The sequence below is a fragment of the Anolis sagrei genome, chromosome 5 (genome assembly GCF_037176765.1).
Source record: "Anolis sagrei isolate rAnoSag1 chromosome 5, rAnoSag1.mat, whole genome shotgun sequence".
NCBI classification, from domain to species: domain Eukaryota; kingdom Metazoa; phylum Chordata; class Lepidosauria; order Squamata; family Dactyloidae; genus Anolis; species Anolis sagrei.
Window position 1 is genome coordinate 81,447,367 of NC_090025.1, and position 15,808 is coordinate 81,463,174.

At 36.6% G+C, this 15,808-nt stretch overlaps 1 protein-coding gene across 11 annotated transcripts in view; it reads right to left on the bottom strand.

Annotated features, from left to right (window-relative positions):
- The window catches only part of KIF21A (kinesin family member 21A), a 127,296-nt gene that overhangs the window by 34,292 nt on the left and 77,196 nt on the right, over positions 1-15,808 (bottom strand). For 8 of the 11 annotated variants that reach the window (XM_060778409.2, XM_060778401.2, XM_060778407.2 and 5 more), the window contains 11 exons: positions 15,188-15,387; positions 14,008-14,115; positions 12,525-12,593; positions 12,184-12,398; positions 10,517-10,670; positions 9,594-9,791; positions 7,702-7,803; positions 6,183-6,348; positions 5,704-5,724; positions 1,606-1,666; positions 142-196 (listed from right to left, as the gene is read on the bottom strand). In XM_060778409.2, the coding sequence (XP_060634392.2) occupies positions 142-196; positions 1,606-1,666; positions 5,704-5,724; positions 6,183-6,348; positions 7,702-7,803; positions 9,594-9,791; positions 10,517-10,670; positions 12,184-12,398; positions 12,525-12,593; positions 14,008-14,115; positions 15,188-15,387 (1,349 nt within the window). The remainder of the gene's footprint in view (positions 1-141; positions 197-1,605; positions 1,667-5,703; positions 5,725-6,182; positions 6,349-7,701; positions 7,804-9,593; positions 9,792-10,516; positions 10,671-12,183; positions 12,399-12,524; positions 12,594-14,007; positions 14,116-15,187; positions 15,388-15,808) is intronic. The other 3 variants (XM_060778404.2, XM_060778403.2, XM_060778400.2) reach the window with 1 other exon arrangement.

A 15,808-nucleotide genomic window follows, 5' to 3' on the forward strand; every position in this document is an offset into this window, starting at 1 on the left:
TTCATTATTTGGGATTTTGACAAATCCCAAAACTGCATGGCCCTAAAATATTTCAAGTGCTCCATCTTTGCTGAGCTTTAGATTATATAATTATGCCCAGAAACCCCTCCACTCTATTATATTGTCATTCACAGAGCTTACCTTATTTTTAGGCTTGACTTCACCACAAAGCTTCATGAGGTCAGAAGACAAGGAACTGAAAAGCAAATTGGCAACTCAATGAGAAGCTTTAACAGAAATAAAATAACTCTTCCCCCTTTAGACAGCTAATTCTAGCAGTAACAAAGATCACATAGCTAGCTGTACTATAGTTATGAAGATTCACACATCTATGCACAGCATTTTATTGCTCTAATCCAGAACAGTATTTTTCTTCCAACAGTTACTTTGAAACCGATACCAAAATTCACAAATGCTAAGTTTCACTTGAGCTACCAAGTATGCATTTGTGATTCTGTCCTAGCTGATGTTTTATTCAACAGAGGTCAGCAGAATACACTGATTTTATTGGTGAAGATGAGATTTTATTGACCACAATTTGGACTGATTTGAATGATGTTTTAACCTAGCGAACTGTTTTAATGTATACTTATAACCATTTTAATGTATTTTTACTGTATTTTATATTGTGTTGGCATCAAATTGTTGCCTTTTGGAAGTCGTCCTGAGTCCTTCCTCAGAGGTTGAGAAGGACGGGGTATAAATGTTTTAAATCATAATAATAAATGACTTGATTGACCCTTAGAAACTAAGTAGAAGTAACCACTGCATGGAAAGAATATAGGTCTTCTGGAAGACAGTTAAAGCTGGGACTCATTATTTTGAGACAAAGAGGAAGAAATGGCCAAGCGCTGGAAGAAACTAGTTAGTGTTCTTACTATTTAAGAGACGCAATAAAGAGAGAGAGAAAAAAAATTAAGTGAGCTTATCCTAGTTAGATCTTTATCTGCAGCACCTTCAGCTCTTTAACTCATTCCCCAGTTTCTTTAGAATCTGTATAGGAAGATGCTGAGTGAAGCTGCCTTGGTCAGACCACACCTGGAATACTGTGTCCAATTCTGGGTAACAGAAGGGAGATGTTGACAGGTTAGAATGTGTCCAGAGAAGGGTAGCTAAAATGATCAAGAGTCTGGAGAACAAGCCCTTTGAGGGGTGGCTTAAAGAGCTGGGCATGTTTAGCCTACAGAAGAGAAGGCTGAGAAGAGATGTGATAGTCATGTATAAATATTTGATGGGAAGTTATAGGGAGGAGAGAGCAGGCTTGTTTTCTGCTGCCATGGAGACTAGGCTGCGGAACAATGGCTTCAAATTACAGGAAAGGAGATTCCACCTGAACATTAGGAAGAACTTCCTAACTATGAGAACTGTTCAGAAATGGAACTCTTTGCCCCAGAGTGTGGTGGAGGCTCCTTCTTTTGAGGCTTTTAAAGAGAAGCTAGGTGGCTATCTGTCAGGGGTGCTTTGAATGTGATTTTCCTGCTTCTTGGCAGGGGGTTGGACTGGATGGCCCTCGAGGTCTATTCTATGAAACCAAATCATTTAAATGAAATATGATAATAATATTTCAAAAAGAATCTACCTCTATAGTTTATACTGATTTCTCACCTTCCTTCAGCCCCAGGACTGTTCAAAGGAGCATCTTCATCTGTACTGTCATCCATATTTTCTGGAAAATTCCCAAAGTCATTATTTTGTTAGGCATTTTTGTATGCAATATACATTTCTTCAAAGGTTCCTACTACTGCTGAAAGGGAAATCAATTTCCATTGCCTTCCCACTGTGACAGGAATTCAGCTAAATATGAGAGATCTAGTTTGCCAGAATAGCCATATATTTAGTTCTCACAACTCCAGGCTGCTGTAACTGTTGTGTCTTACAATGGGTAAGGTAATGTATTTGTTGTTGATGGATAGTGATACATTATACATTATTTTATATAAATATATATTGCTTGAATGAATATTCAATGAAAGCAGGGAGGTATTGCATGTATTATGTATTCATTTAGTATACAGGTTAAATTTAGCAGGCGATTACAACATGGGTAAACTTTATTAATAAACAACCACTTAAGCCTTGCAAAGCACAATGATTTTACTATGCTATGTTAACACAACAGTTTCCTAAATAACTATAGCATCTATAGAAGAAATGGAAAGGGAGAGGAGCTACACAAATGAAATGAAACCTGCCACAAACAGTGATCACTGTATGCATCTGCTCACACAAGGAAAACACTTGCATGCTTGTCAGTTGTTGCCACAGTACATCATAAACATGTCTGCATGCAGGGAAATGCCAAATGGGATAAGCCCATAACAAACATATACACCACCTATCACTGAAAATATCCTAAGTTTTAATCAAAAACACATACATAAAAACCCAAGGAAAGGGAAATACTAAAGGAATTGTAACAGTTCTCAAGCCCTAAATCAAACATAAAGCAAAAAATCATTGGCTGGGACTAGTGCTATTACAAGACATCTGAGCAGAGCCTAATTTTTTTGTAACTATAACGAAGTAATGAATTTTTCGTTACTTTTTTCATTAAAGTAATTGAGTAAATGGGGAAACTCCAGGGTTCATTTATCCCTCATTTTTCGAGCTATTGTGATGAAACTTGCTATAATTGTATCACATATTTCCATTGTTAGGCCACCAAATTTCAGACGGTACACTCATCCACTAATTTTTGGGGAATTTTGAATTTTTTACTCTCTCTCTCTCTCTCTCTCTCTCTCTCTCTCTCTATATATATATATATATAACAGCTACAAGATTTATCTACTTGAAATTTATATACAATGCACAAAATAAATTGGGCATCAGTCCCCAGAAGTTTCAGAAAGATTTACACATCTACTGATTTTGGGGGATTTTTAAAAGTTTAGACAAAAACCGTTATCCCCCAAATTGTCACAACAGCAATCCCCTTGAATGTCTGCCCAACAGTGTGTTTATATGACACACAATAAACGATAGAAGTTCATCTCAGTAGGGATTTATACTATTACTTATGTTAGTCCTCTTTGCAGATTAAATAATTTTATTTGTTATTATTAGACGGACTTTAATTGGCTGGTTGCTGAAGCTATCACTGGGCTTTCTGATGCTGAGCACTGCATACTGGGAAATGTAGTTTAGGGCAGTGTCTTTTGAGTTCTCTGCCACAGGGGAGGGGGGGTTCACCTTTCCAAGCTATATTTCCCAGAATGCTATGTTCTTAGCCTATCACCCAGCCCTTACTTATAGCAACCAGGAAGCAGCCTTGGTCTATCAATGACATTTTTGGTTCTACCAAAATTGCTTAATGCTTATACTGAACATTAAACTGATTTTGGGAGGCTTCCAAATGTTACAGAATCTTAACAAAAATTATTGGTGAGTGTTTCCATTCTTACATTTTTCTCTGCCCTTTTTTCCATGTTCCTTAATAGTGATTCATCTGCATGACTCTAATGAATTACTAACAATTTACAGGATTAACTATTATTTTGCACAGCCCTACTATATACTGGACTAAAGAGCAGAAACATAGGTGAGAGGCTGAGAAATCTAACTGGAGTGCCCAGTGAAATTTGGCCAGTTTCTAATCTCTAACCATCCAGTTGCTTTCAAGGGTAACCATACACTCAGTAATTGGGATGAGATAACAATGAAATAAACTGGGGTGAGATATGATTTAGTTATAATCGTCTACGCCAAAATAATAAAACATTTTTTTACCTAATGATGAAGTAAGTTTATTGACAAATGAAAACAGAGACATTAAAACCGAGTAAACAAAGAATGAAAATTATTCTAGATCCATATACTTGACTGAAGCTGCAAGGCACTTAGGCCATGCCTCATATGAAAATATTAGATTCACTGTAAAAGATGATAGGTCAATCATACTACAATTAAATTGGGGATGGGACTTAACATTTTCTTCTGGTTTCCAAAGTTCTTTGTTGAAAAAAAAATAAGGGTCTTCATGATTCTAACATAATATTCATTATTTTGATATGTGTTGTTTTAACATGAAACTGATATATAATTTAACTCAATTAAATTTAAAAAAAACAAAGAAGTGGGTAGTTGTGCCTTCATCCCCAATCATCCGCTTTTCCTTATGGCCAATAATCCTCTATCAAAAGTACCCTATATTTTATCTGTAACTTTCATGCTATGTACAATCCATCTACACCCCATTACCCAAGGCTGTGGCCTTCTTACTAATTCCCTGGTCTTCTAAAGACACTGGGATTGTTTGCTCCTTACTTGACTAACAGAGCTGTACCTTACAAGGGAGAACTTCCTTCAATGTGATTAAAAGAACAAAGGTTAAGCTATATGAAGTTTATGTTAGCTGAATGCAAGATTTTACTATTTGTGTCCTCTACACCAGAACTACTCAAAGTAGTGATCCCTCAACCAATGCCAGTTCCTGAGTCACTAGCTCCTCGTCCCAAGAAAGTTTCCAGGGAAGAAACAAAAAATATACCCAACAGGACACAAACTTAGGGCTGATTCCTGACATTCTGCAAAAACGTAACCGTCTATCCCTCAAGTGGGACAACATGAGAAAACCAAGAAAGTGACAGTGAAAGGTATATATCAAGCTAAAACTTATTCTCAAATCTCATATTGGGACCAAGAAACATGTAACCCTAGAACAGTTTCACAGTAACTGAGTAGCCACGGAGTACATTCTGCACCAAACACGCAACCAGCATAGCATGGTGTGACACTAAAGAAGCTTGGCAGTGGGCAAATATAAGGCCATTTCTCCACTATGCAGATTACATCACATATTTCCATGCAATAGGTTCATGCCGACGAAAGCAACTACAATCACAAATCCAGTTCAAATATAATGGCAGGTAATTCTTATAATTTATAGGCCTGGGCAATCCATGGTCTAAAGTACTTACAAAACTAAAGTACTGGTGGTGAAAATTTCAGAACTCTAACAAAACTTTCAAAATTTAATTATTATTTCATTATTGGCGATTTTTATGACAGAACCAATTAGGAACTGCCATTTATAATGACATTTTGAGAGTTTTGCTAGAGTTCTGAAATTTTCACCGCCAGAACTTTAGTTTTGTAAGTACTTTAGAACCATTTAGAACCATGCATTGCGCAGGCCTAATAATTTAACCAACCGCTCTGTGCTTCTCACTACTTTTGAAACAATGTTCACAAATCAAGACAAGTATTTTTCCTCCTTATTAACCATGTGACAGGCATAACCACGGACTAATATCAAACATACCATACAAAGACCAATGTTACTTTAAAAACTAAAATGGTATAAAAGCTGAAAAGGAAACTGTTATATCCATTTCTAAAATGAATTTTAGAATAAGAGTTATATTTTGCAAGGGAAACGTGTTATAGCTATAGAAAATGTGAATGCACAATTATACATGTGACAACATCCTTGTCAACGATAAAAAAAGATTTTAAGCACATTCACACTTAGTTGCATTCATTTCATATCTGTGTCAGCTGTTAACATCCTACTTCTAATCTTATAAAAAAGTGGCAACCCTAAGGGAAAAAAGACCCTGTAAGCATATAATGAGTACATTTCCCAAATACTACATGCAAACTTAATACACACTGACATTCTGTGATGCGCCAGTTAGTGTACACATATATCATTAGTATGTCATGCAGCTGTGAAGTACACAGAAAGCTACATATACTTACCCAACGGTATGCTATCTAGGTCTGTGTAAAACAACAGCAAAGAGGAAACAAAAAGCAACACTCCAATCAAAACCAATCCATTTGCAGAGTGGTCAATATAGTCCTGCATTACATGATAAACGGATTTATTCTATCAGAATTATTAGAATAGATGCCGTAGTGCACAAATTTGACAAATTTTCTGTATTTCAACTGAGTACAAAAATTTAAACACTGATAATTGTATCATTCCAATTGGTTAACCTCCTAATTATGTACAATAGTGCTACCTGAATTCAAGGTGTAACAGTCATTAACTGTGTGGTTTCATGTAATTTGCAAAAACAAACCTTTGCATGCACAAACTTTGAGTAAAGATTTATAATGTAAATACAGCATCTATTCATACACCACCTTATTTGAAACACACCGAATACAACATGCATCATAAGCAGATTTAGCATGCAGTATGAGTATATTTTCAAAAATATTGAAATTACCTTGCAATGCAGGGCCCAGCAGAGCATCAAGTTCAGGATTCAATTCTGCCTTTTCTTTCAGCATGTGAAATAGCAGCTGATTTTGAGTAGCACTGGTAATTTCTGTTTGCTTAAGGCGTCCTTCAAGGACTTTAATCTGAGCTTCCTTCTGAGCTGCTTGTAGACCCTGTTGATGATGCAAAAAAAAAGTATTGTTTCCTCAAAACTATTCTTGTAAGCAAGCAGTCATATAGATATATATGTACATAAATGTGTGTGTGCAAAAATGCATGAATTCAAGCATTTGGATGAATGTATACAGCATATGCAGATACTTAAAATTGTAGAATCACAATTGGAAGAGACCACAAAGGCCATCCATCCAATTCCATTTTTTATAATCTATGACTGTCACCCTAAAAAAGGAGCCCTCTGTGGCGCAGTGGGTTAAACCCTTGTGCCAGCAGGACTGAAGACCGACAGGTCGCAGGTTCAAATCCGGGGAGAGACGGATGAGCTCCCTCTATCAGCTCCAGGTCCTCATGCGGGGACATGAGAGAAGCCTCCCACAAGGATGATAAACACATCAAATCATCCGGGCGTCCCCTGGGCAACGTCCTTGCAGACAGCCAATTCTCTCACACCAGAAGCGACTTGCAGTTTCTCAAGTCGCTCCTGACACGACAAAAAAAAAACCCTAAAAATTTTAATATTTTGCTGCCATCGTATCAGCAGTATGTGGATTTCCTCTCTGGAACCAACCAGATTCAACTTGTAATCTTTCTAATTTTTCCTACAATGTGTTATGCTTTTTTCTATGCACAATTCATAAATCAAAGGACATTTTAATATGCAGAAGTTATTTTCAATGCACAAAGGGTGGACAAAATAACAAACATTGGCTAAAGCATTATGTAAACTTAAGTTTTCTCTTTCATACACCAGCCAAAATAAAAAGATGAAACTCCTAAAGGACAAGACCCAAAGGCCTCACACTAATGAAAACTTTTCCTTGTTGTTAGAAATCACAAAAAGTCCAAAGTATATAATGTAGAATGAATCAAAAACTTTACTGACTGAGGCACAGAAGCAAATATTTCACCATCATGTGGTCACCATGCATTTCGGATGCATGCAACTGGCTTTAAGGGATGTTTTTTTAAAAACATATCATTAAACAGAACAAACAGAGACCACTATTATATGTCACATAAATCTATCTCCTTTAGAGTTGATGCTATAGACTTCTAAAACAGGTGAAGCAGCACCAGAATTAAATATTTATTATTAATGGAGATAGCATTTATGGGGATCTCCAGATGTTTCTGTTCTGCACCCTTTAACCAGCACAGTCAATGGTAAAGAATACCTGGACTTGCAACCCAAGAACCTCTGGAACATCAACTTCCACCCCGATACTATAAAGTGACACACTTTCACATTTGTGTTGTACCCATATGCTTATTTTTTTTTGTCTTCAGTTCAATATCATGCAAAAGTAGTCCAGAACGAGTTGCCATAGGTTTTCTAATGTGATTACCTTATTAATGCCCATTGTAAGGAAATGGTCAAGTAAATATCGTGCCTCTGTTAGCGTACAAGCATTGATAACTGCTGTAACATCTAGAGTCTCTCCTTCCTCCTGTATAAATAGAAATCTTGTTAGTTAAAACAAATCACTTGATTGCTCCACTGACGTCATAAGAGCTATACTAAAAGATCAGAATGGGTAACTTTTCTAATTGAAAATGAATCCTATTAAGTCTAAAGTATTTAGAAAAAATACCATAAAACAAAACTTTTCATAAGATATAGGCTCATGAAATCTTTATACAGCAAATGAACTTATTTTAGGTGTTCTGCTTTTGTTGCTGAAGCACATAAGCAGGAAAGCATGTGAGTCCCTCACACATCTGATGACGTATTTGTCACCCTCACATGTGGAGGCAAACTTGGTGAAATGTACAGAGCTTATAAACTATCAATCGAAGCTCTCCACAAAATTGAAAACCTGGTTAAGTTAGAGTTCTAAATTATGTGGAAATCTCTACAGCTGGGGTAAAAAGTGTGTCATTCTCCATATGTTGCGGAATTGCAATTCTCTCCACACTTTATTATGGACCAAACTTTAGCACAGCAAGCTAACCACCAGCTGCAGTCAATCTTGCCAATGAAAGGTTGACAGTTCAAGCCCGGGTCGGGGTGAGCTCCGGACTGTCAGCCTAGCTTCTGCCCACCTAGCAGATCGAAAATAGTAGCCACCCTGAGTCGCCTTCGGGCTGATATGGGCGGGATAGAAATAATGCAAATAAATAAATAAATAAATAAATGTGAGTAGATAAATAGTTACCACTTTAAAAAGTGGGGAGGTAATAAAGGCATCCATAAAGGACATACCGATGATTCTTTCGGGAGGCATTTATGAACAACAACAAAAAAGTTCCTCAGCATGGAAGATGGGAGTGACAGTACACAACCCGCTCCATGGCCAAAGTCAAGCACAGCCCACAGATGTCAGAAATGGAAAAAGCATATAGCTCTGTTTATGTACTGTTTGTTCTATCAATTGTATAACGGCATTGAATGTCTGTCTATATGCGTTCTGTATAAAGTTTGTACACCGCTCTGAGTCCCCTATGGGGTGAGAAGAGCGGGATAGAAATTATGTAAAAAATACTATTAACTAAGCTGCCTATTACTGCTAGAAGGTGCAGTCCAACAATATCTAAAGAGTGACACACAGACAGATAACAGCTGTTCTTTTCCCCTCTACAAAGATGACAACATTCAGGGCAAAGTCTATCCTGGTCCATCCTTTCTTTAACTCCATCACTGTGAAAATGAAATTCATGATGAGGATTCAAGTAGAAATAATGTTATCACACTCCGCTATATTCTGATGACCTGGCTTTTGTAATGATATGATATTGTATGATCTGTATTTTAATGTATTTGTATTAATGTATTATGATGCTATTATGTTTACTATATTTGTGTTGAATTTTCTACTGTTAGCCAGCCTGAGTCCCTCTTCGGATAAATAAATAAATAAACTTCGGATAAATAAATAAATAAACTGTGCAAGGTATTTTGAATACACAGAATCTGTATAGTAAAAAATGCAGATGACATTTTGTGAATAGTTTCAGAAGAGTGTGATTTTACTTATAAATAAAATCATATCCAGATAACTAACAATTAGGTTCTTTAACTCTCAGACATGGTCATTTGATTTTAAACAAAGTGAGGGAGCAAAGGGAGTGTGAAAGAACACACCACGAACCAGGTTCTGATGTACCACTTTCAATGCAAGTAGTAAAGTAGTAAAACAGGATAATTCACAAAATAACAGAGTGAAACCAATAGGTAAGAAACATGCTCTTAATGATAATTTATTTCCCTTCATGAACATAATACTTTTATAGAGCATACCTTTGCTTCTTCCATCTGCATGATACTTGCTTGGCAGTCAGAAATACTGTCATTGATATAATCTATATTTGCTGTTAGAGATTCCATCTCTTCATTGATGTTTTGGATGTTTTTGTCAGCATCTGGACCGCCTTCTTTTATCACTCTCTCCCTCCTTTTGCAAAGTTTCTCTTTCCTTTTGGTAAGTTCCTCACGTTGCTGTAATTCAAAGGTGTATGTAAAACAGACATAATAGTGCTTAATAGTGCTGAAAAAAGCAAGTAAACAAAGCTCTCTCTATATATGCACACACATACACACATACTGCTAAGACACAGATAGAGATATGATATAGATATTGCATTTTTTGAATAAAAATAAGAAATATGTAACACATCTGAAAAAACAGTTACTATTTATAATATTAAGGCTTGTTCATACATGCATGTAAATTACTTAATCATTGTAGGTGTTATGACTGCAAATCAAAATCTATCAATTGATTCCACTGGAGAATATCCCAACAGTAGTGATACATTTGTTGTATCACTACTGTATTACTACTGCTTTGGTTTCAGATTCCAGTTTACACTTGGGGTCCTTTCACACTACTATACGAATAGAGCACCATAATTCCATTGTATAGCAGCATCTTGTGGAATTTGAAAATTTGCAGTTTAGGGAGGAACACTTGAATTCTCAACCAGTGACCTCCTCTATTGTCATTGACAAAACTACAAATCCTGGAATGCAACCATGTGAGTTACAGTGGAATCATAGTGCATTAGTGGTACACATCCAAGGCAGGAATATCAGAAACATTATTTGCAACAATAGCATTAATATGATGTTTGTAGCATATTTTTGCCTTCTACGAACATCACAATAATGCTATTGTTGCAAATAATGTTGCTGTTGTTTGCCAACCAAACAAAGCACTCTACCTTAAGCAGTCTGTTCATATCAGTCTCCATGTTGGATATGGTCATTTTCTGCATAATAATCTCAGTTACTCTGCGTTCCAGCAATTGCCACTTCATTCTGGCTCCCTTGGAAGTGTAAACTCTTGTAGTCATTGCTTTTCTTTGATATTTATACCTGTAAACAGTAGAAAGCTTAACATTTTTCAAATCAAACATTGTATTTTTTGTTTTGTTTTATGTTCTATATGAGTAATTTTTAAAAAGAGAACACGCTGAAATGTGAACGAATTGGGGGGGGGGGCAATATTTATGTTAAGGAACCATCTTTTAGACCTGTACAGTATTATCACAAACAGCTCACAGTGTTTATTATTAAAAAAATACATTAAAAGCAAAAAAATCTAACTTTAATCAGCATATCACTATGGGAAGATGCATATTTGTGGCAAAGGAATGCGTTCATGTTGAAAAATTATGTCATACAACAGGGAAACTGGGCTGTGTAGGTCCCAAAATTAAGAATTATCCCATGTCATATTTTATAATACCTTTAATCAAATTATACACTTTAACTTATAAAGTAAATGGTTATACCAGAAACACACACACACATACACACACATTTTTGCTTGAATGTATACAGCACTTAAACATTGTAAGAGCTGAACATTTGAGATGATACTATACAAAATTAGAATGATTTCATTGCTTTCTCTAATTTATTTCTGCATTTGTTCCAGTCACCAAGCTTGCATGCCATGCTCAACACATCTGAAAGAGATTCCCCCTTGTGCCCCATTGGTGGGAGAAGATACTTTGTGGGGTTGAGGGTTGTCTGTTGTTGCATCTCAGATGTGGAAGGCCATCCTGAGTCTCCCCTAGGCAGTTGAGAAGGGCAGGGTAGAAGCACTCCAAATAAGGCCAGCCTTTACAGGCCCAATTAATACCAATGTTGGCTTTCTTGAGTGACAATTAAGATATGTCCATTATTTTTTCTTGAGTGACAATTAAGATATGTCCATTGAATTGTGCCAACTGGAATCCACCTTGAGTTGCCTTCTGGCTGAGAAAGGCAGTATACAAATATGGTAAATAAATAAATAAACAATTTTTAAAAGTGATGTGTGCAGGCAGTCCCCAACTTATCTATAGTTACAAATGAGACAGCAGGAAGCAAGAGGAAAGCTACCCCTAGGGAGAGAAATTCACTTCTGGAAAAATAATCATGAGAAAAAGATGTCTCCACTGAAGCTTTATCACTCGATCCTTGTTTCCACTACAACCCAGAATTTTCAACATCCCATTGTCACAGGGACACAAAGTGAGGTGAAATCTTCTGAAGAGGGGCACAGACAGCAAAACAAACATTACAGGGGTATACTATCTAAAACTAAAAAAAACCCAACAATTGGTTGGAGTTACACTTAAAAATTTACCTGTTCTGATTTACCATACAATTTAGCTTAAGAAGAAACCTACAGAATCTATCTTGTTTGGATCCTGGAGGCTGCCTGTATTTGGCTTTCACTGTTTTGATTTGTTTTACTTTGTTGTATGTTGTAATAATGCTTTTGGACTACTTTTTGTTGTATTAAGTGTTGCATTGTTTTATATTGATCAATCATTATCTTGTTGACACAAGAATGTTGTTTTTGGAGGGGGGAGTTTGTTGTTTGGCACAGTATTACCTGGTTCCATTGGTTGTAGCTGCTGGCAATGCTTGAACCCTCGCTACAGGTATTTTCATCTTCTGTTGTGAGGCTCCTCTGGATCCCTCATTGTCTCCCGATGACACACCAGCACTTGGTTCTTGATTGGAGTGCTCAGGTAGGCTCAGCTTCCGACTTGCCCTCCCAGCCACCTTTTCTGACATAGGTCTTGCTTGTCGACGAAGAGCTGTAACCTAAAACAGTAATCAAATGTTGCCCTGGTATTGGTGCTCTATCAAGATGCCTTATTTAGCTATCATATAGGAACATTTCATATCATGACATACATATAAAGTTCAACAATTAAAATGGTCTGGTACCTCTTCTGTTTTGCGGCGCAGAATAACTTCTTGATTCCTCTTCTGGGTCTCCAAAAGTTTTAGCTGATGCTGTAAAGACAGAGCATCAATAGATCAGCTCTTTTTGGTTCCTCTGATTGCCATTGCCTAGTTATAGTTTGAAATACCTGGAGTGGTTCATCCTAAACCAGACACTCTCCAAATCTTATTTAGTTATGCCTTTTATATATAGTTTTAGTTGTGGACAGAAGTGTATATGTGTGAATAGAGGATATAAAACTATTTTAAACCCATTTTAAAATAAGAAATAATTAAGACTTGGCCATGGTGGTACATGCTCTCATTACATCCAGTTTAGACTACTGCAATGTGCTCTACATGGGGTTGCCCTTGAAGATGGTTTGGAAGCTTCAAATAGTCCAACCAGAGACAGCCAGGTTAATAACTTGGGCAGCATACAGGAAGCACACAACTCCCATGTTACGTCAGCTCCACTGGCTGTCTGTTTGCTACCAGGCACAATTCAAAGTGCTGGCTTTGCCCTATAAAGCCCTAAACAGTCTTGGCCCAGTTTACCTGTCCAAATGCATCTGCCTTTACAAACCACTGAGAAAACTAAGATCTTCTGGGGAGGCCCTGCTCTCGGTCCCACCACCACCACAGGCGTGTTTGGCGAGGACGAGAGACAGGGCCTTCTCAGTGATTGCCCCCCGGTTATGGAACTCCCTTCTTGGCAATATTAGATCAGCCCCCTCCCTCCTGTCCTTCAGAAGGATGGTGAAGACCTGGCTGTGGGACCAAGCCTTTGGGGCAGTGCAATGAGGCAATAATAGAATGGCATCCTGAGATAATTTTTAAGCAATTTTAAAGTGGATATAAGTGATTGTAATGTTTGTATATATTTATGGTTTTATGTCCCGGCATTGAATGTTTGCCATATATATGTTGTGCTCCGCCCTGTGTCCCTGGCAGGGTGAGAAGAGCAGAATATAAATGTTTCAAATAAATAAATAAGTACATTTCTACACAAAACTTACAAATTGAGCAAACAAAAAATATGTGCCAGGTAAGGCCTAAATAAATTAGTATGTTTTGAAGCAGACTTTGATCCTTGTCATGGTTTCTGTTTCTCAACTCACAGGGGAAAGTGTTCCAAAAGTTGGATGCCACCTTCTCAAAATTAAGCAATAGCTTTCCATCTTGGCAAATTCAAGATGTATAGCAAGCATCAGGGAAAGTATAAGTATGAAGACGCTGAGGGCTTATGTGTTCAACAGGAGAACAATGAATACAGTTCAGTAGCAGACACACAGTCTTTGTCCGTTTTCCCTCAGGAATCAATTTAAAAGCTACTCTGCAATATTTTGATATCTTGGTTCCATTCTGGTTTCAATTTCCAGAAAACACAATAATATAATCTACCATCGGAAAAAGAGAAACAATTGTTTCCAGGAAGAGAAAGTCTAGGTAAACATAATAGTTCTTTGCCTATGCTATTAATTACCTCTCGTTTTCGCTGCTCCTTCTTAAGTTGTGCAATTTCTCTGTTTCTTCGTGATTCATTCTTCCTTGCTTTCTCCTGTTCTTCTTTCATTTGCTTCATCAAGCGAACCTATATCACAGGTATTCAGCCTCTTAAAATTAAGTTTTATTCCTTTTCTTTACAAAACAAAACAAAAAACCCCACATACGCATACATAATGTTTAGTTCATGCTACCTTTTTCCTAAAAAGTTGATATCATGCTAACACCCATATTATCTTGCCATAATAATATTCTTCTGTTTCTTTAATGTCTCAGAGCCAATAAACAGTTATGAACAGTCTCAGCTTCTTGAAGTATCCCTCCGCTGTAGAATCAATAGTTTGATGCCACTATGGAATCATGGGTGTTATATTTTTACAAGTATCAAAGATTCCTGGAGCCTTATTAAGGTACAAATCCCATTATTCGTCCCTTCTGAGCTCCCCCTCAGACACATACTTCTCCATTTACTTATCTCACCCAGGGTTTTATCAATCTTACTCTGTGCATTTGGCCCACCCAAAGTGCTTTTATTTTATTTTTATCACGTTATTTTGCACCTGTTATTTCATTTTCTGTTATTTTATGCATTTTATTTTGATGTTATTATTTGGTGTTTGTATTTTATTTTATTTTGTTGTACTGTAATTCTGGGCTTGGCCTCATGTTAGCTACCCTGAGCCCCTTTGGGGAGATGATGGTGGGGTATAAATAAAGATTATTATTATGACAAATCCAAGCATTTGACAGCATTGAGCCATAGCAATTAAAGTGGTGTTAAACTGCATTAATTCTACAGTACAGATGCACCCTCAGACACAGTTTTCCTTCAAATAACTGTTTACTAGGGGGTGACTAATTGCAGTGAGTGAACCACCCCTTGGAAAACCAGAGTTGTCTTTACTGTCAGTCCTCATGGTTATAGTAAGAAACATTTGTACCCAATCAGACTGATAAGAAAGGAAGACAGCTGTCAAAACATTTTTCTTATCATGAGAGTGAAATGTTACGATTAATTGATTCCTCCATGCAAACACATCCCATACTTGATAAATGGCCAAGATGATTAATCAAGATTAATTTAACTTTTCAACTGGCTTCCTTCGCAGAAAAATACAGAATACCAATTACTTGAACATTTTTTCTAGATATATAAATACCTTTGTTTTCTTCATTTCTGCAACATCTTGCTGTAGTTTTTTCAATTGTTTTTCATACTGAGACTGGTTTTTCAGCAACCGTGCATGCTCCTTCTGAGCAGTCTGTAGCCTCTGAAGTTCTTTGTTCATGGACTGGAGCCTCTTTTCATATTCTGTTTTAATCTTTTTTGCCTTTTCTTCTGAGCAAGATTCTACTGATCCTAAATAATCATAGTGATTTTCTCAATTAATAATACGAATTTATGCTCAAAACTTTATTTGCAATGCCAATAATTTTATCTGCACATAGCCTTTCATAGTTTTGCTAGTCCAAAGCTTCTTGTTTTGTTTTTAAATAGTTTTTATTAATTTTATAAATACAAAGATAAAATCATGAACCAAATAGACAAACGGACCATCAAACAGACAAACAAATACATTTACAATAGTGACAGTCACTATAATAGACCTCCCGCTCTCTCTAACATGGTATTTAGAATTACTTTTTCGTTAACATTTCTGATATATTCTTTTTTCCATTTCCCCTTAATAGCTTTGGGGTTTTCCCAGTTCTTTTCTCTTTTCATTTCTCTTCTATGCTCTTCACTAGACCAAAGCTTCTTAAACTGTGAGTTACAACTC